General features: G+C 55.7%; 1 protein-coding gene across 1 annotated transcript in view; it reads right to left on the bottom strand.

The window, feature by feature from the left end:
- The window catches only part of DAB2IP (DAB2 interacting protein), a 117249-nt gene that overhangs the window by 11431 nt on the left and 82360 nt on the right, over positions 1-23458 (bottom strand). Inside the window, exons 4-11 of the mRNA XM_023730679.1 lie at positions 15264-15417; positions 13247-13345; positions 11864-12418; positions 8283-8427; positions 8048-8192; positions 5199-5435; positions 3251-3452; positions 1035-1213 (exon numbers count right to left, since the gene is read on the bottom strand). Of these exons, the coding sequence (XP_023586447.1) occupies positions 1035-1213; positions 3251-3452; positions 5199-5435; positions 8048-8192; positions 8283-8427; positions 11864-12418; positions 13247-13345; positions 15264-15417 (1716 nt within the window). The remainder of the gene's footprint in view (positions 1-1034; positions 1214-3250; positions 3453-5198; positions 5436-8047; positions 8193-8282; positions 8428-11863; positions 12419-13246; positions 13346-15263; positions 15418-23458) is intronic.

The raw sequence follows: 23458 nt of genomic DNA, 5'->3' as shown, positions 1-23458 counted from the left end.
GGCTGCAGCCACCAGGGGCCACAGCATTTTTGGGCTGGGAAGAGCTGGACCAGGCCAGGGAGACACGGACCCCACACCACACAAGCAGGTCTAGTCTCCTCACGTCCACACTGTGCTATCCCTACCTGAACTCTGGCCTCCCAATCTGCCTCACTTTGCAGGTCGTAAGAATGGACCCCGACCCCAAGGACCTGGGTACTGGCCTCCTCCTGGGCCTCCCGTCTTGGGTACCACACATCTGACATTTCTGATCGCAACGCTCTCCTCTATTTAAAACTCTGCAGCCACCACCATCTCAGAATGAGTCCAAACTCCTGCCTCTGCTGCCCCAGCCTGACCCCTTACAGCTGGTTTAAGAAGGGCCCTGGTGGGGGGAGCAAACAAGGAAGGGATAAATAGCTTAACATAAACTCCAAGTTTTTTTTTTTTAAAGAAATGTCCCTATTTTGATTTAAACATTCCAGATCATTTTGCCTCCTACTCCACTGTGTGTTTTTTTTCCACATTGAATACACTGCTGCTCCAGAGGGCTGTGCCCACGGGCTGCGGGTCACAGGATGGAGCTGGGCCTCCTGGCATCTGTGTTCTCTGGGGACCCCAGCCTCAAAGCCCGGCAGAGTCACCTGAGCTTCTGTTGAAAATATACACCCCTGAGCTCTACTCTTGGAGATTCTGAATCAAGCCCAGGATGGAGTGGGGAATAAGGATTTTTAACAAGCACCTGGGAAATCTGGAAATGCTGCCAGGTTTGGGACCAGTAACCGTTTTTCATGTCATCTTTCTCCAGATTTTTGCTTGTGCTAGTACCTCTACCTAGATAGCCTTTTTGTAAAAGGCTCAAAATTTTAGCGCCATCTCATCCAGGAGGCCTTCCTTGATTCTCCCAAGGGCCTGCACAATGCATGTGAGTCTTACCCAGGTTTGTTTACAGACAACTGTTAAGGCATTCTCCTCCCCAACCTGAGACTGCAGACAGGCTGTGCCTTGTCTGCACGTGTGCCCCCACAATGCCCAGCACGCCTGGCAGCTCTTACCCAGAGAGATCGTTCTCGATCACCATCTTCTGCAACCCAGCCGAGATGCTGCTGCTGCCGGAGCCAGGCGTGGAAGCCAGGTCGTTGGTCCCTGCTAGCTGCCCGCTGGTTGGGGTGCTCAGTGCTGTGTGGACGTCCCTCAGGATCCGAGGCAGGGGCCCCAGTTTGGACACAATGCTCTGCAAAGACACAAGAGGCAGGTGTGACCCGCTGGGGCCGCTCAGGGAGGCCAAGGGTGCTGCAGCTACCGGGGAACCTGCAGGCGGTAGTCAGCTGGGGAGCTTGTCAGAAGTGCAGATCCGCCCACTCAAGTCAGATCCAGCAGGTCTGGGAGGGGGTGGAATGCCCAGGATCTATAAATCTACTTTTTACCAGATTCCCAGATATTTCTGGGGCAAGGGTGTGAGGCCCACAGGGAGAAACACCAATCTAGTGCAAGCCTCTTGCCCTAGGCCATCCGACCCTGGTTCTTCTGCCCCATTGTCCTCATGGAGAGGAAAGCCCAGAGTTTCCCACACCTGCACAGCCCCATCCAAGAGGCTTCTGTGACAGCCCTCCATCTCCTACTCCACAGGGTAGGCCCCCAGCTGAGGGTCCAGGCACAGAGGGGCACAACCAGCTGCCTGTTGGACAAAACCCTAAGTGGACTAGGAGGCAGGGGGGCAGCACTGGACCGCCTGGACCTCACTGCCGCAGTTTAGATGGATGGTGCTGAGGCTCCCAGGTTGTGAAGCCGAGCCTGGGGAGGGGGCCTCTTTCCTCACCTGCTTATGTGGAAGACTGTGCAAAAAGAAACTGAAAACTCGTGTAGTCCAACGGATGGACGTGAGAGGTAAACAGTTTGATTTCAAGTCCTTGCTATGCCACTCCCAGCTGAATGAAGACACTGACCGTCTTCCTTCCTTCCTACCTGGTTGTGCAGACTCATAGGACACATTCGCTGTCCTACCTCAGGAGTATAGCAGCACCGGGCTCAGTAAGTGCTGGTGTTGGCAGCAGTGCAGGGGCTTAGGCATGGAGGGAGGGAGAGGCTGGGCCTTCATTTCCATTTCCTCTCCTGTGTCTCTTGCAGCCAAAGGGCAGTGACATAAATGAGCAAAACTGATTCTGTCTGACTACAACAGCATCTGCTTTTAGTAAGAAGCTGGAACTAACCTAGAGTCCCCCAGTAGGGACTGGTGAAACGAGCTGTGGGCTCACACAATGGCACAGCCTGTGGCTGGTGAAAGGCCACAGTGGTGGCACAGTGTGTGCTGATGTGGAAGGATGTCCACAACCAAGTGAGAAACGCATATTGCAGTGGACACAGTAGGTACTTTAAAAAAAACAAGAAAAAGAAAAGAAAAACTGCATTGTGCCAGCATGTATGTTTTATATATGCACAGAGTTACATCTAGAGGGCTGCACACCAGAGTGTTCTGAGTGGTCACTTCTAGGGACTGGGACCAGGACGAGGGGAAGGCATCCAGGTCCTGTTATAGCATTATTTATTTTTGGAAAGTTGTCTCTTTGAGTACTGGAGAGCAACAGATATGTTGGCAGTGGCTCCTGACAGGCCCAGTGCTTGCTGTCTAGAACATGCTCACTGTGGGGGCTGGGGCCACCAGCGGCCAGTGGGACCCTAGGCCAGGGAGGGCCCACTCCTGGTGATGGCAGCAATGCTAGAGGTGTCTAGGGAATAACCTTGTCAACCAAAGGTCAAGGACAATTCTGGAAATGTTTGTAACTTCCAGCCTGACATGCAGAGGTGTGGCTTTTTTGGAGTCTATCTTTTTCATATCAGTGGCCTCAAAATCTAAAACTACAACATTTTAGGTGAAGCAGCTATAAGAACTCAGTCTGATCACATTTTTCAAATGTACTCGGGGAGGGAGTGCGCCTTCACATGTGGAATTCTGTCCATTGGATGCTGCGGACACGGAGGCACAGCCCCAAGTCCCAGTACCTAGAGAGGGGCGATCCTGCTGGTGCTGGCCCACCTTGGTACTGCTAGGAACGCGGCACCTACCCACAGAGAAAATGGAGTCCAGAGCCCCGTGAATCTGACAAAGCCTGAGTTACAGCCATGGGCTCAGGTGCCCAGGCAGGACTCCTGATCCATGTCACACAGGGCAGACCCGTATGCCCTCTATGGTGACTCTGGATGGAAGACACCTGAGCTCTGTGGTCTCTGACCCCACCCTCCGCCTCATCCCTGGCACCCCCTTGCCAGGCACCTGCTCCAGCTGGCTGACAGCCTCCCAGAGCAGCGAGTGCAGGCTGGACAGCTCGCGGCCCAGGTCGATGTAGCCCTCGAAGCCGGCTGTGTTGGAGATGGTCTCGGGATTGGAGATCTCCAGCAGGAAGCGCTGCATGTTGGTCCACTCGTGCTCCAGGAACTGGTTCATGAACGACATGTACTCCTCTTTGCTGCCAAACCTGGTAAGAGGGAGAGTAACGGGTGAGCACCCCGGCCCGAGGTCGCCTCAGCCAGACCGAGGCCCTGCCAGGAGCTGCTCTTCTCTGACACCTCCCTAACCTACTGTCAAACTGCTCTGGCCCAAGTCACCAGGCCCTCCTTCCTCACGGCCAAGTTCATGGACCCCTTTCCAGACCTTTTCTCACAGGATCTGGATTGCTCCACAAACCCCCTCCACCATGCACTGGCAGTCACAGCTCCCCTTCCTCTTTTTCTCCAAGTTTCAAGAGCCTCTGTGCAGATGGTTCGCAACTCTAGACCTGGCCCAGGTCTCTCTGGTGAGCTGTCAGATGTGTACATCCACAGGCACTTCCCTGGGAGTCCCACCTACCCAGCCCAGACATACGTATCTGAAGTCATCGCTGTCACCCAGAGCCCATGCCCTCCTCCTGGGCTCCCTATCCCAAGTGGAGACACCACTACCACCCAGATACCTGAGCCAGAAGTCCAACAGTCAACCTCTCCCTCCAACCAGCAAGGCCTGCTGACTATCTTCCATTCACCCCTGACCTTGTCCGGTGCAGCCCACAACCTCCTCTACTGCCCCCATCAAACTATCCCCAGGCTTTTGCCATTTTTGCCTGAACCATAGCTATGCTCTCCTCCCCGGTCTCCCGGTTGCCAACCATGCCCCCTCCAACCTACTCTCCCCACTGCTGTCAGGACAATCTTTCCAGAATCCAGTGCAGATGAGGCCATCTGTCCCTTAGTTAAAACCCTTTGGTGGCTTCAGCTGCCCCGTCTGGCCTTCAAGTCCCTAATGTCTTCTTCAGTCTCCTCTCCTGCTCCTCCTGGCCGGAAAATTAATATCCAGGAATGCCGCCATACCGTCCCACTCTACACACAGTGCCCGCCTTCCTGACACACCTGCCTCCACTCCCGCTTCCCCTGTCTTGCAGCCTGACCAACGCCTCATCCTGTGACATGCAGCTGGGGACCACCTCTTCCAGGAAGCCTGCCTACTCTCCCAAGCTTCAGGCCCTCCTAAGAGATGTGCACGTCTGCCGCTGCTCTGCTGGTTATTCGGCATCTGTCTCCCCTGCTGAAGAGCGGAGCTCAGGAAGGCTGGGACCAGCTCTGATTTATCTCGGTACCATCAGAGGCCAGCAATGGTCCCAAAATGAGGCTCAATACACTCTGTGAGTGAATAGCTGACTAGATGATCCAGCTATTCCACTGCCACCCACTCACTCTAAGGAAGCATCCGCAAATAAAGGCATGCTTGACAGCATTAAACAAAGACAATCTGAAACCACCTGATTGCCCAACCACAGGGGATTGGTTAAATAAAATGGGCCAGTCCCCTCTAAAGGAATATTCATCATTCATTTTAAAATGAGGTTTATGTATGTTGAAGGACAGAGGAGAATTCTTATAAAAAAATATTAATTCAAAAAAGCAGAAGGAAAAACTACTTTTGAAAATTAAAGAATCATCAAAATGGCATGCCTTTGCCTAGAGAGATCATGGGTGACGATGACTTCCTGTTTTGATACGTCCTAAATCATCTATGTACTTTCAACAGGGAGAGGATGGGGCATGGAGAAGATTTTATTTTGGAAAATGAGGGAGGGGAAGGACAGAGATGACAGATAAAAGCTGGGCCTGCTGCCCCAGCCCAGCTCTGGGCCAGCAATACCTTGGTGGCCTGGCCTGTGACTCTAGCTCCCGGCTCTGACTCTGACCGCTGGGGACGCGACACTCACTTGGCGAAGTTGGCAAGGTTCTGGGTAACCTTGGCGATGAGGGTGAGGGTGCGGGCAGTGCGGTCATCGGGGTACTCCTGCAGCAGGTTGAAGAGTGAAGGCGACATGATGGCTGGGCACAGGAAGCGCAAAAAGAGGGAGGCGCTGATGAGGCGTTCGCTGATGTCTGGCCGGCCGCGGCTGCTGCACTCCTGCCTCCACGAGGCAAACACCTCCTTCAGCTCCCGCGGGAAGACGCTATGTAGGGACAGACCAAGGGGGACCTGGCTGTCAGGCAGGGGCCTGGTTCTACACCAAACCGAAGCCCAATTCCAGCCCCAGCTCTGCCTCCCAATAGCTGTGTTACTCGGCCACAGGGCAGGGCTCTTGGCAGGGTTGACGGACAGGGCAAGGAGAGGCACTCAGCATGGAGGCAGAGCTCAGGAAGTGGAAGAAGCAGGGAGACCTGTGCTCCAGCCTGGGCCACGGCTCACTGAAGGGCCAACGAACAGACAAGAGACGGAGGAGGTTGGAGGAGTTGGGCCTCCATCCTAACCAGGATCAACAGCACGGCCAGCGCTAGAACCACCTCTCCAGCTCCTGGTCTGGGCCCTTCACATTTCACCCGGGTCTTCCCTCCCTGAGGCCTCTGACTCGTCTCTCAGCTCTTCTCCCCAAAGAGCAGACATCTAGCAGACACCAAGAGACCCACTGTCTCTTGGGTTCCCGTCACTGGCCTCTGAAACTCATTCCCTTTGCTCAAATGATGTTACAGGAATCTGAGGTTTTGGGCAGAGCTCAGAATAATCAAGAAGATGAGAATACCCTTAATCACAGAGTGAGAAGACAGCTCTCCATTTTATAGATGGGGAAATGGAGGCGGTGACCTACCCAGGGGGCAGAGCCGACCCTAGAACACAGGGTTCCTGGCTCCCAGCCCAACCTCACCCAGCCAATATTGAATTGGCTTTCTCATCTTTTACCCTAAAAGATGTGCTTCCCACCCTGGGGTAGGCCAGACCCCCGTGCTCCCTGAATCCAGTCTACGTCTGACTCTGTCACTAGGTCATGGTGATCTGACAAAGACCCTGTTCCTCCCTGGGGTGCAGTGTCCTCACTCTTAAACTACATCAAGACCTGCTAAACCCACCGAGTCATCTTAAGGCTGAGACCTCAAGGCCATAAGAGGGTTTGATCAACTCCAAATGCTTTTCTCCAAGAGGCCCAGCATGCAGCCCACAGGCTCTCCTGCAATGAACGCTGGCATGACAAGAGGAAGTGACGGGGGCAGCCTTTGGCCTGGGCCCTCCTAGTGTCCTGCACAGGGCCTTGTCTGGAATAGAGAGGTGACTCTGTGCCACTGACAAACTCCAAAAAGAGGAAACGGAAAATCATTCACGGATATGTTTTCCTGTGTCCCCGGCCCCTCCTGGGGACATGGGACAGAGGGTGAAAGCCCTGCCCAGCCCACAGGTGGGAAGTGCGTTCCCAGGGAGTTCAAGGCTCTCTGGTTGCCCCTCCACCCCAGGCCTAGGGATCTGGAAAGTTGTGCAATTTCTGGCCCAGCCCAGAAGGTACCACACCCCATTGGCTCTGGTCACTCCCTCGGCCCCTCCTCACCTGGCAGGCCTGCCTCTGCCTGTTGCTCACTGGTGTGCCCAGCCTGAGCTGGTGCCTGCCCTGCCTCGGGCTACTCCCAGTGTGTGTGGGAACCAGACTCGGACCCAGCACCATTCCACTCCGCTGGGATCAGGGCTGACAGAGTGCCCAGGAGGGGTAAGCCAACCCCGCCCAGTGACACGAAGGGCCTCAGAGGGGAGCCAGGTAGAAAACCTTAAAGCGGGAAGTGCAGGAACGTGGAGATCAAGGTGTGCCATAAGTGAAAGAGAAGCCCAAGCAAAGGAAGGGGTGAGGTGTGGCTGGGGGGATGGAGGTGTGGTGTCAGGAGGGGGCTAAAGAGAGGGTGGGGGTGGGGAACCAAAGCCCTGAGCTGGAGCAGAGACTATGGATAAAAGCTGGGACAAAAACCCACTGCCTAGGGTTGGTAACACGGCCCTCCAGAGGACAGTGAGGCCACGCTTGGCAGCATCAGCCAACCAGCCATCACAGACACTACCTCCAGCAGCAAGCAGGTGCCTGGGGAGTTGGACTTCCAGCAAGTTTCCCAGGGATGATTCTGGCCTTGATCACAGTCCTGTACGTGCAGCCCACTCTGCACAGCCCTTTGCCTTCCTGGGCTTAGCAGCAGCCTGCAGACCCTCCTTCTATTTAAAGCCCAACCCCTCCTTCCGTCTGTTCTTTACAGCCCCACCAGGAGGCCAGCCTGGTGTTCAGGCACCCACACACACCCGTGCTGGGCCTGATCACAAGCCTGTGGCATGTGTACCACAACTCCTATGGACAGATGAGGTGGCCCAGGTTAAGCTGTGCCCTGAGGTGGGGCCCTGTCAGCCTCACCCACCGCTGCAGCACCAGCACAGAGTGTCCTCTAATAAACACACACAGACTATCTGCGTGGCCAGGTTCTTCCTGCTATAACACCGTAAAAGCCACGTTGTGCATACATTCTGGGGCATTCTCCTACATCTAAGAGCCCAAAAAGGACCAGGACAACTCAGTGGGGTGAGGCAGAGGATTCTAATTGCAGCGCCACCACCCTGAAGCTGTGTGAGGCAGTAGGCCTGTAACTCACCCTCCCTCACCAAACGCCGGTCAGGTCTGAGTGCATGAAGCTTGCAGCATGCCTAGCACAGCGTCTGGTCCACCATAGGCATCCTGACATAAAAGCACCAGGCTAAGGTGTTGGGGTGGGAAGCCCTGGGCAGCTGAGCCCAAGAAGGGAAGCACGGGGGTGTGGGGGCAGCACTGACCAGTAGGAGTTGATGATCTTGCAGAAGGCCAGCTCACAGCACATCTTGAGGTTGCCCTGGTGCTCAGGTAGGTCGGCGGCTGAGCACTTGCTTGGGTCCACTTCGCAGTTCTCATCTGACTCATACAGTGCTTTGATGAACTCACCTGTGGCCGGGGCAGGCAGGGAGGGGCAACGTGAGGTCCTGGGGGTCCTGCCCTGCTCTCTTCCCACCTGCCGGCCTGCACCCTTCCTACCTAGTGCATCCTGCAGGTACTTCTGGCCCACCAGCTTGAGGTACTCTTCAATGGCCTTGGTGGCCAGTGTGTTCTCCCGGAAGATGAGGTGCTCGTTGTCCCCACAGCGGTCCACCTCTGACATCATCAGGTCCGTGAGAAAGTCCTGGGGAGGCGGGAGAGTAAGGACAGCGGGACCTGAGCCAGCCTGGTAGGCAGGACCCTAGGATTCTGGACCTGCTCCCTGGCTAGAGGAGAAGCCCTTACTTCTCGAGGCTGCTCCACTGCCAGGCTACTGGTGACCCAGTGAGGAACAAATACAGTGCCCACCCTCAGAGACTGCCAGGGAATGAGGGTGGTGCCTAGAGCTGGTTAACATAAAAGCTGGGCCCAAGGTCAGGGGAGGCAGGCCTGGGCCAGAGCATAAGATATGGCCATGAGTTCCCCTATCAGAGTTACAGACCAGCTGGGTTCAAATCCCTGCTCAGCCCTGACCAGGCCTGGCTGGGTGACCACATACAGCTTCCCTCACCCCCACCACCAATCAGGGCCACAAGGCTAGACGGGGTTGCCCTTTCTCTACAATACAAACAGCCACCATGATCTATATGTTACTTTGATGGTGTCCCCCACACTGAGAGACAGGACGTATTCTGTGTAGCCCACAAGCAAGGACCAGGGAGAGGCAGAAGCTGTCTAGCTGCCTGGAAGCTGGTCAGCCACCTGTGCTTAGATGGGTGAAAGTGGGAACCAATCTCCACCCATAGGTAGCCTGGTGTGGGACTTGAGAAGGCTGTGATGCCACTGGGCAAACCCAGGGCAGCAACCAAGCTGCTGTGCCCACCAGACCCCACTGTGCCTATCACAGAAAACCCAAGGCAGGGAGCCTGAGCCCACACCCTCCTGCTGTCAAATGAACCTGCAGCACCCACCTAGCCAGCAACTTCCTCCCTTAGAGTCCCGGCCTCCTCACACCCACAGCCAACCTTGTGATTTGGGGGAGAGGCAGAGGGAAAGATAGGCAGAGAGACAGAGACTCGGGGGAGGGTGACAGTGAGGGCAGGGGCCATCCAGCATGGAGCCTGCTAGGCCACAAATACGGGCCAGGGTGTCTAGTGCTCAGGAAATTCCTCACTCTGATATGCACAACGGGGGCACTTTGAAATCTCAGGTGGCTCTTAAAATAGAGAATTGAGCTACAGGCCCAAGAGTCCTGGCCGACCAATGGAGGCAGGAGGGGCTGGGGAAGTGGCTGTTGGGCTCCCCTGGGGATCATGCAGCCTGAGGACCATTTCCTGACCTACAGACTGGCCTCTAGGAGCCCATTCTTGAACACAGTGAGGCAGCAGTTGGTACTTCATCTCACCCTCTAGCCTTCACCCTGGCTCCTGCTCAGGCCTGCTTCCTGAGCTCCCCAGTGCCAGAAGAGAAACTCCTAGGCACAAAGACCCAATGAGGGGAAAACAAGGCACAGAACAGGAAGATGACTTGTCCAAGGCCACACAGCTACCAGGGCCAGACCTGGCCCAAGTCTCTTGCTTCCCAGGCCCCTGTTCCTCCCACTGCACGGAGGGGACTTGGGGATGGCAAAGGAGAAATCTCTCCAACTCCTAGGACAGGAACTCTGAAAAGCCACCACCCAGGAGAGGGGCCTGGGGAAAGGGCAGGAAAATACCGAGACACCCACATGACTGGCCCCCAACCAGAGGGAGATGCACAGCCTTCACTGTGGGAATGCAGGGCCCCTGTCCCCCAACGCCCAAGCTTCCATCATCAGAGACTCGCAGCCTTTGGCCAAAAGCACCATTAGTCCCCAAGTGTTCCTGAGAGGGCAGCTCAAACGCAAGTCCCCCCAGCAGCATGAAGTACCTTCTATCCTTCCACCTATTGCCTCCTTAACCAAATGAGGGCCCACCAGGGGAGGCTGAGGCACTGGCTTTCACGTCTCTCAACAACAAGCACCCCGCTATGTCTTTCCTCTCGGCTGTGAGCCAAGAGCAAAGATCCCTTCAAGGCTGAATCTGCATCCCAGGCCAGCCCAGCCCAGCCCCGAGGAACTGATACTGAAAGAACAGACAAGGCAACAGAAAACAGCACCCCACGAGCCTCTGTCCCAAGGGCCACAGCCATCCTCGATTCATTTTTGGTTTCCTACCCGCCCCCATGTTGACAGTAAATTAAGGACAGTCTTGGTGCAGCCAGAGATGGGCCAACCGGCAGTCTCGCCAGTCAGGTGCTCAAACATCTAGGAAAGCAGAGTGCCCACCCTCCTCTCCTCACGGATCCCACCTTGAGAAAGTTCCTCTCCCTGGCCCTGCACCTGCCGCACACCACTAGTCCAACAGGTTGCGGGCCACAGGGCTGGCTGAAGCAATGAGCAGGAAGGAGGCCAAGGGACTTCCAGTCACGGCCTCCCCCTCCTGAGGTATAAGAAGACAGTGTGGCCTTTATGGTGCCGTGGACCCCTGGGCCCTCCCTGGGTACCTGAGGCCTGGCTTCCAACCTGTTCCTCCCCCTGACCTCGGGCAGAGGGTTCAGGACCTTGACATAGGATGCTTCCCGCCCCTACCACTCAGCTCTTAATCCACACCACTGTCTGGAGGACAGAGGACCGGCATTCAAGGCCTTGTGCGATGTGGATGGACTCCAAGTCCAGTCCTCCTTCCATTGCATTCCCTTTGGACAGCTGCCCTCAAGTGAAGGGGGCAGGATGAAGAAGGGGACATTCACTTTGAGGCTCACAGACCCATGCTCCATTCAGCTGGGTAGGTAGGACATGGGGAACCTTCTCAGAGCACTCCAGTCTGGAAGGAGCCCACTTGTCTCCAAAACTAAGTGAGTGAAGGCTGAGGTGTGGCATGGCCTGGTGTTGCTCAGCCCATTTTCGGGAGTGGGTGCTGACAGGAGATGGTGGGGGAGCACTGGGCCCCTCAAGTCCTGAAGTAGGGCCTGCCTGGATGGCTTCTGGACAATCCCTATTTCTGCAGGGCACTGGTGGTGGCTATAGCTACCGCTGACTGACCACTGAATGGCTGTAATTGATGAGTGTGTGTTTGTGTGTACAAATCGGTGTGTCTGGGTCTGAGTGTGGGGTGAGGCTGGGGTGCCATCCTGCTGGGGGCTGTCTTAGCCAGACTCAGCACCTAATTGTGTATGTACATTTAGGTTGCTGGGACTGGTGGGGTTTGTGGGATCCATGTGTGCTGGGAGAGCCCGCTACACAGCTGCTCCCCCAGAACCTCAGGGAGAAAGGCACCAGAAGGCAAGCTCACTCCTCCACAATAAGTGCAATCCCTGTCTGCCAGTCTCAGTGATCAGCACCAGCTATGGAGAAGGAGTACAAAACCCCCCACCCCAAAACACAACTCTTGAGTTTAGGGAGCCCCTGGCTGTGACCAGTGTCTCGATGCCTCCACTAGAGCTGTAATACATAACATGCACATGGGGGAATGGCAAGTAATCCAGTGCATGCCACCACATCCTGTGGTATGGTGGGAAACCCTGCACACCACCCACGGGCCACGGTGCCCACACGCCACCACGTCCTGTGGTATGGTGGGAAACCCTGCACACTGCCCACGGGCCACGGTGCCCACACGCACCTTCACCTTGCCTGTGCTCTGCAGGATGTGCACCAGGGCGGATGCCATCTCCTCCTTGGTCTTGGCGCTGAGGATGGGCTCGAGGGCTGAACAGAGCCCCAGGTAGTGGTTGGTGATATGCTCAGCAAACTCCTTGTACATCTCCATGGGCAGGATGGTGATGGTCTGGTAGCGTGCCTTAATGCGGATCATGGGCCCGGGGCCCTTGCCACCCTTGGGGTTGGGCGTCACCACCGGGTACCATTTCTCCACGAACTGCCGTCCAGCCACTGAGGCAGCAGGCAGGCTCACCAGGCCCAGGTAGCTGTTGCGCTCCTTCTTCTTCTTCTTGTCGGTCTCCCGGTACAGGTGGACAGTGACTGTGCGCAGAGGTGGCAGGTTGTGGAACTCAAAGTGCTCGCCCCAGAAGACATTGTCCGTCTTGAGCTTGCCCGTGGTGCGGGCATAGAGCACGTCATCCAGGCACAGCTCACACAGGTACTTCTTCTTGGCCGGCAGGTCCTTGGCCTCAATCACCCACAGCTTCAGGATGTGTTCTACACGCCGGCTATTGTCCTGCAGAAGCACAACAGGGCACGGGTGGGTGGTCAGCTGGGGGCGGGCCTGCAGCCTCTGCCACATGCACCTGGCCCAGTGCCCTGCCAAAAGGTCTCAGATGTGGGAGGGTCTCTGAAGGTTGTGTCCTCAGGGAAGGGCCCAGAGCCTGAGACAGGGTAGGGGATGGGGACAGCCCTGGGGTCTGGCAGACACAGGGAGGATCTCTGCTCTGCCTCATTCTAGCTGATGGACTTTGGGCAAGTGACTTAATCAAAACCCATTTCCTTTTCTGTAAAATGGGATAAAATTACTCCCTCCTCATAGAGTTAGAGATCAAGTGAAGAGGTTAGCACAGTGCTGGGCACAGAGCAGGCTACTGTGCCATTCATCAGCTTTCTAAGTTTGCTTGCCCTTAAAGTAACTTAAGAGGGAACTGCAGCTAAGGCCCATTCCTTAGAGATGCCATGATGACCAGAACTCGGCCCAGGCCCTCAAATCAGCCAGGGAAGCAGACACGGCAGCAGTTGATTATACTCAAGGTCCAACGTACTTGATGGGGACAGCCTAGGGAGAAGCACCCCAGGGCCCAACTCCCCCACCAGCCAACACTCATTTCTCTGGCCCAGCTTCCCCAATTTGTCCCTTCAAGAACAGATGCCCATAGCATTAGTCTCGCCAATTCTAACTTCTCTTTCAAAGCCCAACCATATCGCCCACTCAGGCCCTACCTTCCTAACCACCTCCATCCTAGCCCACCTCCGTCCTGCTTCCCTATACCTGGGGCTGCGCTCTGTTGCAGGTCTAACCTCAGTTCCCCCGCTTTGGCAAAAGTTGGTACTGGCCTACCTTGTTGGGGTGCACTGCTCGCCGCAGGTTCTCCATCCACTTATCCCGCTCAGCAGCTGACCGGCAGGAAAAGCACTTACTTCCTGATGACGTCGTCACCTGTGAGGGACAGACAGGACAGTGCTACAGGGGAAGGGAACACAACAAAGCTGGACAGTGGGTAGAAGCCCTCTGGGGCTTAGGAGACTTGGCTACCAGGTCAGCACCACAGCCTCAGAAAGGAGATAGGGTGAGGCTTATCATTACACCTGGATTCCATATTTTACAGGTGATAAGCTGAGACCTGCTGTCACAGGGCAAGTCAACAACAGGAGAGTGGCCCAGTCCTGAGCCATCTGGCTACTGGTCCCAGATCCTCACTCCTTCCCCAGGGTCCTTCTGTCTTGATAGGGAAGCATCTTACTGATGCTGACCTAACTCTCCCTGAGATGGATGGAGAGAAGGATGGGGCACCCTGCCTGGGTCAGAGGGCAATGCATAACCCAAGCATAACTTTCCTGAAGGTGGAACCACAGGTACCAAGGACACAGACCAAGGGTACAGAGTTGGTGGATACAACGATCACATCATTCCTCAGCTCAGACCTTCCGAGGACTCTCTTTTGCCAAGCAACATGACAACAGTGATGGTAACAGAAGCCAAACGTTTTTTGTGCCAGACTGGAGGGGTGAGAATCGGGCTGCCTGGGTGAGCTGGGCCCTGGGGCCCCCTGCCTGGAACCTTTGCTCTCCTCTTCCCAACAGAATGACTCTTACTCATCCCTGATTCCCAGCTTAGACATCTCCTCCCAGGGAGTACTCCTAGGTAGGTGGCTTCTCCTCTGTTTTCCTACCGGCCCCTCCCCACTCCACACACGATGAAAAGATTCTTTAGGAAGAAACTCAGACTCATATCTGGGGTTCAAGGGTCTTCACATTCTGCAGCACCCCCTGCTGAGGACATTCTTGTCTTTAGCTCCTCCCAGGCAAGGAAGTCAGAGCCCCCATTTAGCCCTGCACGTCCACAATCTTGAACCAGAAACAGCACCCAGTGGCCACAGGATGTGGGGCAGATGCCCGGCAACATTCTGTTCTCTCCCCAGGGCTTGCGGTGCCAGGAGGTTGCCACACTAGTCTTCGAATGGCTCATTTTCATTACCAAGCTCATTCCTCTACCAGAGAGCTCCCCTAATTATACAAGACTATTGGCGATAGACAGTGGGAGTGGGGAATCTTGCCAGAAACTTAGATAAGAAGAAAATATGAATAATTAGAGAAGTTATTATTAGGAAACCCACCCCCCGCCCCGAACTCCCAGGAACAGCTGGAAACATTGGTAATCCTGGTCCTGGCTTGGCCTCAACCTAGTTGTGTGACCTGACATCTTCCTGCCCTCTCTGGGTCTCCATTTCCCCATCTACACTGAAGGACTGGACAGGCTCATTCCTCCACCAGAGAGCTCCCCTAATTATGTATGACAACTGGGGGTGGACAGTGGGCCCCAGAGAGAACAGAACAGTCCCCTGTAATAGCCCTTCCCAGGGTGGGTCACTGGCACTCTGCCCCCCAACTCTGGGTCACTGAATGTTAGGGCAGAAAAGGTTCAGGCTCTACTTGTACAGCAGGGGAAATGAGCCCAGAAAAAAAGGTGGGGGGTGCTCCACTATCCCACACTGAATTTGGGGGCCTCCAAGGAGGGGTGGGCAGGCTGGCCGAGACAAGGGCTCTGGGGCCTATTACTGCAATTCTGCACAGCCTTCTATCACTCTTACCCACTCATCCAGCTTCACTTGCTATCACAGAGAATGGGTGCTGGTCCATTTCCAAGGAGAGCCCAGAAGGCAGGAATGAAGCCCCCCTTCCCCAGCTCACCCAGCCCTGGTTTCTTAGGGGCCCAAGCCATGAGCAGATTCCCACTACTGTCCCAAAGAGCCTGGCCCCAGGCGAGGCCACAGAGCACTCAAGGAGGGTGTCTGGAAGGAGACCTTGTCTCACCAGAAGAGGACATCTATAGCCCCTTCCCCTGCAGTGGGACCCACCTCGAAGCAGTAGTCCTGGCCCAGGATGCTGCTGTGCACGGGCTTGATGACCACCTCCTCTTCCATGCTGAGGTCCAGTGCCTCCACCGCGCTGCTTGGGCTGAGCAAGGACTCGTGGGAGCGTGACTCCTTCAGTCTCGGCATCAGATGGGACCTGGGGAGGGGGGTCAGTGGGCATTCAGACTGGGCCTGTCACCCTCCTGGCCAAATTAGTTCCCATTCCCCTTCCCAGCCCACTCTGTCCCTGTCTGAACTCCCCTCACTTTCCCTCTCCTCCAGGAAGCCTACCCAGACCCCCTCAGCTGGAGGCAATCACTTCTCTCAACTCCCACTGTCTTTCTGTTTTAAGACAGATTCAGGGGAGAGGGAAGGGTGTGGTGCTGAAGTCAGAGAGGACCCACCAGTCCCTCTTCCCCACTGTGGGACCCTGAGTAAGTGGCTCAGACTCTCTAAGGGAACAAGTAGCTGAGGATTTGGCAACCACTCAGGAGTTTAAAGTTAGCATTTGAGCCTGCAAGGTCTGCCTGGCTCTTAAGTAGTCCCAGAGACCCACAGGAAAGAGCTGGCCATGACCCAGGCAGCCTTCCGGGAACCTGCGGCCTTCCCCACCTCTCTGCCCCAGTCCTTGTTCAAGACCAACACAGTCACTCTATCCCAATATTTGTCCAGAACGTCACTGCCAACAGAGCCCTTTCTCATACACCATCCCACTACACCTGCCCCTCATAAGGCAGGAGAGCCGCAGGGATCTTTGTTGCTCCCATTTTATTGATGAAGACAGCAAGGTTCAAAATGAAAGGCATGCAGCAGCAGCAGCAATCTCTGCAGAGTACCGAGACTCCCTGAGACTCAACTGGGGCCACGTGCTGGGACTCAGGGTCCCAGGTCAGAGTCAGGGGGCCCAACACAGGTCTAGGCACAAAGAGCAGAGGTAGCTGACGCCACCTGGTACCCAAATGAAACTGACTGGCTCTGAGAGACCTGGCCTTGGACCTAGGCCTACTGTTCACTCACTCTGCAGCCCTGGGCAAGTCATTTCCCCTCTCTGCACCTTGGTTTCCTCAGTACACCAAATGGAAAGCACCTGAGATGGTACCTGTACCACTGCTTGGTAGAGTCTACCGATTAGAGAGGTGAATGCCCCTTTCCCAGAACCAACAGCACACAGAAGGGCCCTACTGGACCTCCCTGCCCTCAAAAGCTAGGACAAAGGAAAAGGCTGAGGACCATGGGGGCCTGCAAAGACTACTCCAGGAGAGCGGAAGTTGGGCAAGCCTTGCCCTTGCTTGTGGCCACTGCTCAATCCCCTGGAGCTGGTGAGGAACCTGCCCTAAGCTTAGCCCACACAGAACTCCTTCCCGACCATCCTCTGCCTTTCAACTTCTGGCCTCCAATGGTGGCAGAGATCCCAGGGCTCGGTCCACCATTCTCTCCCTGCTTCAGGGTCAGGCTTAGGCCAGGCCAAACACCAGACATCTCATGCCTGGGCCCTGCCCTGGAGGGACTTACAGCCGGCAGGATTACCAGACACTGCCCCCACAAGTACACACACCTATATACCAGTTCCATGATTGCCCGGGGGCTGGGGGCCAAGAAGCTGACATGAATGGGACTGGTCTACCTAGAGGGCCTCACAGGCTGACAGAGGGCAACTCCCCCTAACTCCACATCTCCATGCTCCATGTGTACATGAACTCCCCCCCACCACACCCCGCCAAGCAGAGTCCTGTGCTAGGTGCTATATGGGAGTCAGAGGTAGAATCAGGACCCCTACCTTTGGGGGTCCCCACAGACCAACCCAGGAAATCGCTTCAACCTTCTCCCATCAGAACATGGGCTCCTGACTGCCTCCCCATGCCCAGCAAGCTGGGCACATGGAAGGGCTCAGATCACCTAAGCTGAATTGAGGCCCTCAGGCAGGACTTCTGAAAGCTGTGGGGCAATGGATAGGACAAGAGGGGTGTTGTGAGACAGGCCGAGGTCAGAACACACCACAGGGCTGAAACCCAGTGTGTCTAACTTCGATCCCATCATGGCACTGACCAATGCCGCAAGTGGTCTGCCTCCCCTAGGTTGACATTACACCTGGGCTGGGCCTGACCACCCACCTCACAGGGCAGACTCCAAGTCTCCCTCCCAGCATGGGGCTTCATACCTCAGTGCAAGAGACACCCTGCCTCAGCAGCTGAGGAGTTCGTCCTGCCTAGGACAGGCTGGGACCCACAGCCCCGAGTCTGCTGTCAGGGGCTGAAAACACAGGCCACAGGCCAGGATCAGGCTGCTTTCTGGCAGGCCTGGAAAACTTTGCCAGGTAAGGATGCTGGGAGCCAGGGTGGGTGGGGCAGGGACACTGGAAGTGCAAAGGGAGGAGCTGGTGAGCTGGACTCACCTCCGGCCTGGGGCACCTGAGGAGCTATTTGGGGAAACAGAGGCTTGGTTCAGAGGCTGGGCTTGCCCAGGGAGACCCAAGGGGCCCTGGTCCTATAGCCCCAGCAGGCCCAGGCCAGACCCAAAGGCAGCCAGAGCGAGCCTGGAGCCTGTGGCTGCAGAACCCTCCTCTTTCTTTTCCCCATCCTGCCTGACAAACATGTCTCAGCTGGCCAGGCCCTCACTAGAAGGTTCTTGGTTGAACAGAGGGCTTGTGGAGAAAGCTCACTAGCCTAAGGGCATCCTGGATTGGCCTGGCCTACCTGGCTGCAGCTGGGCAGCCCTGACCCTCCCCACTTCCCCGAAGGCTTCTCCATGGGAGGCGGGTAGTGAAGCAGAGGCCAAACCCATCATCCCTGCAGCCCCAGAATGGGGGCAAGGCAGGGCACGGGAAGGCCCTCCTGGCCACAGTGTTCATGGTGGGGAGAACAGGGAACCTGCCTACCAGGCCCTAATACACAGCATCCTTGGTTCTAACCCATGCGGGCCCAGAGGCAGCTATTCTGCTATGACCCTACCAGGGTAGGATCTCCTGGCAGAGGCAAGTGTTCCCGTGGTGGTGATGGCGGTGGGAGGCAGTAGTGGAAGTGGTGGTGGTGGGAAGCAGTGGTGGTATGATGGTCAAAGCGGGGAATGGCTGACACAATGGCTGGGGCTCAGGAAGGGAAAATGGTCATTTGGTCACCTCCTGGACCCAGCAGAACCGCCTCATGGCCTCAGAACCACCTCCTCCATGAAGCCAGCCCAGTCCCTGTCTGCAGCACTCCTGCCCACTCCATGTGTGGGATCACTTGCCCCATCAATTACCCAAGGCAAGCCTTTACCCTGCCCTGCCTTGTCTCAAACCAGGCAGTGCTGGGCCACTTCCTTTCTCACCTCCAGCAGTCATCCTTGGCAGGGAGGTGGGCAAGGGAGACTGCCCAGGCTTGGGGGTGGGGAGGAGTGAGCAGCATGGCTTCTACCTGGGAAGCTGAGCAGGGCCTGCTTTGCCTTGGCTCCCACTCCACTCGCAGGCACCCACCTCCACAGGGCATCAGCTTGTCACTTTTACATACAACTACATACAACCCTGCCAGGAGTACTCATCTATCCATTTTACAAAAAGGTAAGTGGGCTCAGGAAAACGTTACTTGGTTTGCCCAAGGCCACCTGCTGGGATGAGGACCCAGGTCTGGGAGCTGTGCACACGGCTGTCCTGTGTGGTGTGGAGTCTGGGGACTGAGTCTGTATACAGGGCCTTTGCCAGGCCCTAGCTCCTGGGTCAGGTCCTGCCCTGCCACCCAAAGGCCAGGGTGAGAAGGAAGGTGGCCCAACACTTTCCTTCTGCATGCCCCCTATGCCCAGCCGAGCCTCATGATGGTTTCCTTCCCTGACCACCTGTGGACTTTGGATACAGGAGTCCTAGATCCCCTCAACGAGGCGGTGACAAGGAGGGCAAACGGCCTTCACCCGGTACCTCCGCCCATGCACATCATTCCCACAGACCACAACAATCCTGCCAGGATGCCGTGCAAGTACACTGGGCTCAGAGAGGCTGGGCCGCATGTCTGCAACAGAACACAGGTCTCAAACCAGGGCTGGGGGCTCCACACGCCTGCCCCACCACATCAGGGCGGGGACAGCATACTGGGCCAGGCGGACCCTAAGCTGTGCACTAGACCTAAGAGGCAGATACCGTCCTCACCCTGCTTCACAGGGGAAACTGAGGCCTTCTCAGAGAGGGAGTGACCTGCCCAAAACCTTGTCTTTTCTCACAGTCACTTCACAGGGGTCGTACTCCACACCTTGGGGGGCATTTTCTTATTTGAAAAAGGAGGAAGTATGCTTGCCTAAAATGGAAAAAAATGGCAATAAGCACAAACTGTGAAGAAGTGCTATAAAGACAGAATTTTCCGGGAGAGGGCATTTCTCTTGTCTTTGAGTTGTGAGGAGGGAATTTTCTCTCAAGACCACATGGGATTCAGTTCAAGCCCCAGAACGCAGCATTCTAGCTGCCGGCCTTCAGGCCCATCTGCCTGTCCCACCTTAGCAGGCCCACCATTCAGTCACCACTGGGCTCCTCTCTCCCAGGGCTCCCGATTCACTCAGGCAGGCCTCCAAGTACATGCAGCCCCTCTGCCCAGAAGTCTCTTTCTCCTTTCTTACCCAACTTTCAAACGCCCAGCATCAGTGCCCCTTTTTCCAGAAGCCTTCACAGACTCCCCAGACATATAGCAACCATGCACCTAGGCCCAGCACCCTGACATTCAGCAGTCTTGGCTGGGAAGGTTGTCTCCTTGCCGGCAGGGGCTCCTTGTGGGTAGGGCTAGGTCCGGCTCAGCTCCAAGATCCAGAGCTTCAGGACTCCTGGACCAAAGCCCTAATACCTCAGCAGCCAAGGTCAGCTAAGCCTAGACAGGGGGGATCAGATGTGATGTGGACAATTCTCACTGAGCCCTGCAGACCCTGGTGACAGGGTGGTTCCCTGGGGAGAGGGGACAAAGAAGACCCAAGGGTGGGTCATCAGGGCTGCAGCCTGCTCAAGGCCGATTCCCAAGAGCCTTGAGGGGAGGCTCACCCTGAGGCTAACCCCAGAATCTCTGAGAAATGGCCCTGCCCTTGGTTTTGTCCAGGTATGGGGAGCTCGCTCCATTTCTCCCAAGGTTAGAAAGTTCATCCTACCCTCTGCAGTAGCATCTCCAGCCCCACCCCATGGCCCCAACCCTCTGAGATCCTCTCAAACAGGGCTGATTCTTTAGCACCACAGCAGCCCCCCAGGGACCAGAGGCCCTTGCTTCCCCTGCTCCTCCTCCTCAGTCTGGCCTGCTGCATTGGAAGCCCTTCACCTGTATCATCCATGGCCTGGAATCTTCACACCTCTAGTAGGAGGCGGCACCATGATTCCCAGATTACAGAGGAGAGAGCCTACAACACTGGATAGTGAGACTGCCCAAGACTCCAATGCAACTGAGAGTGGTCTTGGCCAGGGGGGCAGTGGTGTCCCACCGGCCTTTTCCCACCTAGTCCACAGCACATCCCTCCCACGTGCCCCTCTTCCCAACATGGCGTCACTCCCGTTTCTCCTCTCTCCTCTCATAGCCTACACCATAATCGAGTCTCAGATGCCTCATTGTGGTGTTCAAGCCCTTCCTGAAATACCCTCTCTCTACCCTCCCCTCACTCGACACCCTGGCAAGTAATCAGACTTCCCTTCCCTCATCCCTGAACATCTCCCCTCTGGGGGGTCGTTTCTTGAAAGGGTACTGCCTTTCCCTCTACTTCTCTGCCTAGAAAAATCTTTTCTCAGTCTTCAAAGCCCAGCCAAAATGCCACCACCACACTGCTGTCCCTGGTCCCTCCAGACAGATAAACGCTCATACCCATGCTGTCCAAGCCCTACTCCGCACCACTTTCCCACCTGTCTCCTCATGTTTTTCTCACAACCCTGTCAGGCCTGAGGTACCACACCTCAGAAAGGCGAAGTAACTTGACCAAGATTGCACAGGTAGCAAGTAGCCGAGGAGGAATTGAACCCAGCTCAGCAGAGTCCAAGACTGGCTCCATTACCACAAGGCATCACCTCCGCCTGGCCTTTCAACTGCTCCACGGGTGGCACCACACGCAGCAGGGTAGGGGGGCGGGGTGGCTGGGTGGAGTAGGGCAGCCTCCACCCAGGACACAAGGCCCAGGAACCATGGGCACGGGCATGGGCAGGGCCATTGTTGAAAATAAAGCCAGGCCCCAACAGCAGCTCATTGTGAGGGCTGGGCAGTAGGAACAATGGGGTCATTGTCCTGACTTCTGGGGCACAGCCTTATCTGACAGCCTTCCGGCCAACCCACGAGCTGTGTTTCAACTCCATCCTTTTCTCTCTTAGAACGTTAGTGACGCAGAAGTTCAACAAATTCCCCATTATTTCAAGAAAGGAGGGGTCCCAAAAACAAAACTCACAGTAATTAAAAAGTCCTATTCTGACATGGTGAGGATGTTCCCAGAAATGGGTGGGGTGAGTTGAGAGTGGAGTTGTATAGCCTGGAAAGTAGTAGGCTGAGGGTTGCCCTCCAAATCTCAAGGCAGCAGGGAGAGCTGCCCGGCATAGCCCCAAAGGGTAGGGCTGAGACCAGGAGAGGCCAATGCCAGCTTAGTCACAGCTGTCCCAAAATGGGCCAGGCTGGTTGGGTTTCAGAGGGAGTGGGTACTCTATCTCTGGAAGTATGCAAGCAGGAGCTGAGAGACCTTTTAGACATGGTGCAGAGGGGACACCTGTACAGCCAGGGGGGCTGGAGCAAGGACTGTTGGGCTAAGAGGCCAGGCAGTTATAGAGAGGCCTTAGGCAGGCAGTGGAGGGAGGAGTTTGATGGGCAGTAAACACACACACGTAAACACACACACGTAAACACACACACGTAAACACACACACACACACACACACACACACAATGTATTTGCATGCAACAGAAATGCCACCTGCAGTTGGGAACAGGCAAGAGAACAGGAGAAATCTAGTCTCTACTCTTTATAAAACATGAAGCCTTGAATACATTATGTCATTCAACTCTCTAGGCCTCAGTTTCCCCTCTGTAAGTGGGAATAAGGACATACCTTCCTCACAGGGCTACTTTAAAGATTAAATGAGGCTGTGCAAGTGAGATGCTCGGGAGAGGTGGGTCAATGCCAGCTACTACAATCAGTCACTCCTGAGCAGTCCAGTCCTCCTTTTGTCTATTCACTTACTACCAGGCACCATTCTAGGAGTGGGGGACAGAGCTGTGAAGCCCACTGATGAACGATGTACATGCTGTTATCAAAGCCGACACTGCTGAGGGAGGTAAAGCTCCTGACACTTGGGGTGACAAGATAAGGACTTCCCATGCTATTCTGTCCCTTTCCCCTCATCACTCAAATGCCTTACTTTCTCCATGTCTTGTCTTTCCCATCTGCAAAATGGGGATGAACCACATCTACCAAAAACTCTGGGATGCCTTAAAAAAAAAAAAAAAAAAAAAAAAGCCCTTAATTTCCTGCAGGGAAAGAGGGCAGAAGGCAATAAATCCCACTGCAGGGACACTTTGTCCCCTCTGCCCATGACTCTGTCCCAGCCCCAATCTCCAACACGCATCCTTGTGCGGTCCCATGCCACCGCCACAACCAGGCCTGGGAGGGGAGAAATTCTGGACAAGGTTGGGGTCCCTGAAGGAGATGCCGACCGGAAGGCTAGCAGGACCTTCTGACCCTGGAATCAGAATCTCAGCAAACTCCCTAAGCCCCAGTTCAGGTCAGAACACGCCCGCCAACCATGCGTCTGCCTGTCACCCACCACCAGGCAGGTCCAGGGAACTGTGCTGGAATCTTTACCCACAATGGAAGGGTCCTGGAGCCAGTGAGGATAGGGGCACTGACCTCCTGGGAACCAAGCGGCATCCTGTCCACAAACAGGCAGCACTGAGCCAGAGCATCCAGCAGAGCCATCACTCCCTGGGCCCAGTCTTGCCCTTCTGGCCTGGGAACCGGCTGCTGAGGAGGCCAGAGTTCATTCATGGCCCAGCTGGGTCCCAGGGGAGGGGAGAAGAATGCAGCCGCCTGGTGGCCCCAGGGTTCTGGGGAGGCACAGGCTGTCCTAAAAAGGCAGGGAGGATGGCAGCCCTGCCTGGGAAGTCTTCCTGGGATGACAGGGCCTGGAGGCGTGATCTCTCCCAGGCTGGGCTTCCCTCAGCCCAAGGCAAGAGAGCAGGTCCTAACAGAGTCACAAGGAATCAGCGTGCCCCTCCCCCTTCCACATGCTGAGCCCT

This window comes from Trichechus manatus, unplaced genomic scaffold (assembly GCF_000243295.1).
Source record: "Trichechus manatus latirostris isolate Lorelei unplaced genomic scaffold, TriManLat1.0 scaffold00038, whole genome shotgun sequence".
NCBI lineage: Eukaryota > Metazoa > Chordata > Mammalia > Sirenia > Trichechidae > Trichechus > Trichechus manatus.
This window is presented reverse-complemented; position numbering and strand designations above follow the sequence as displayed.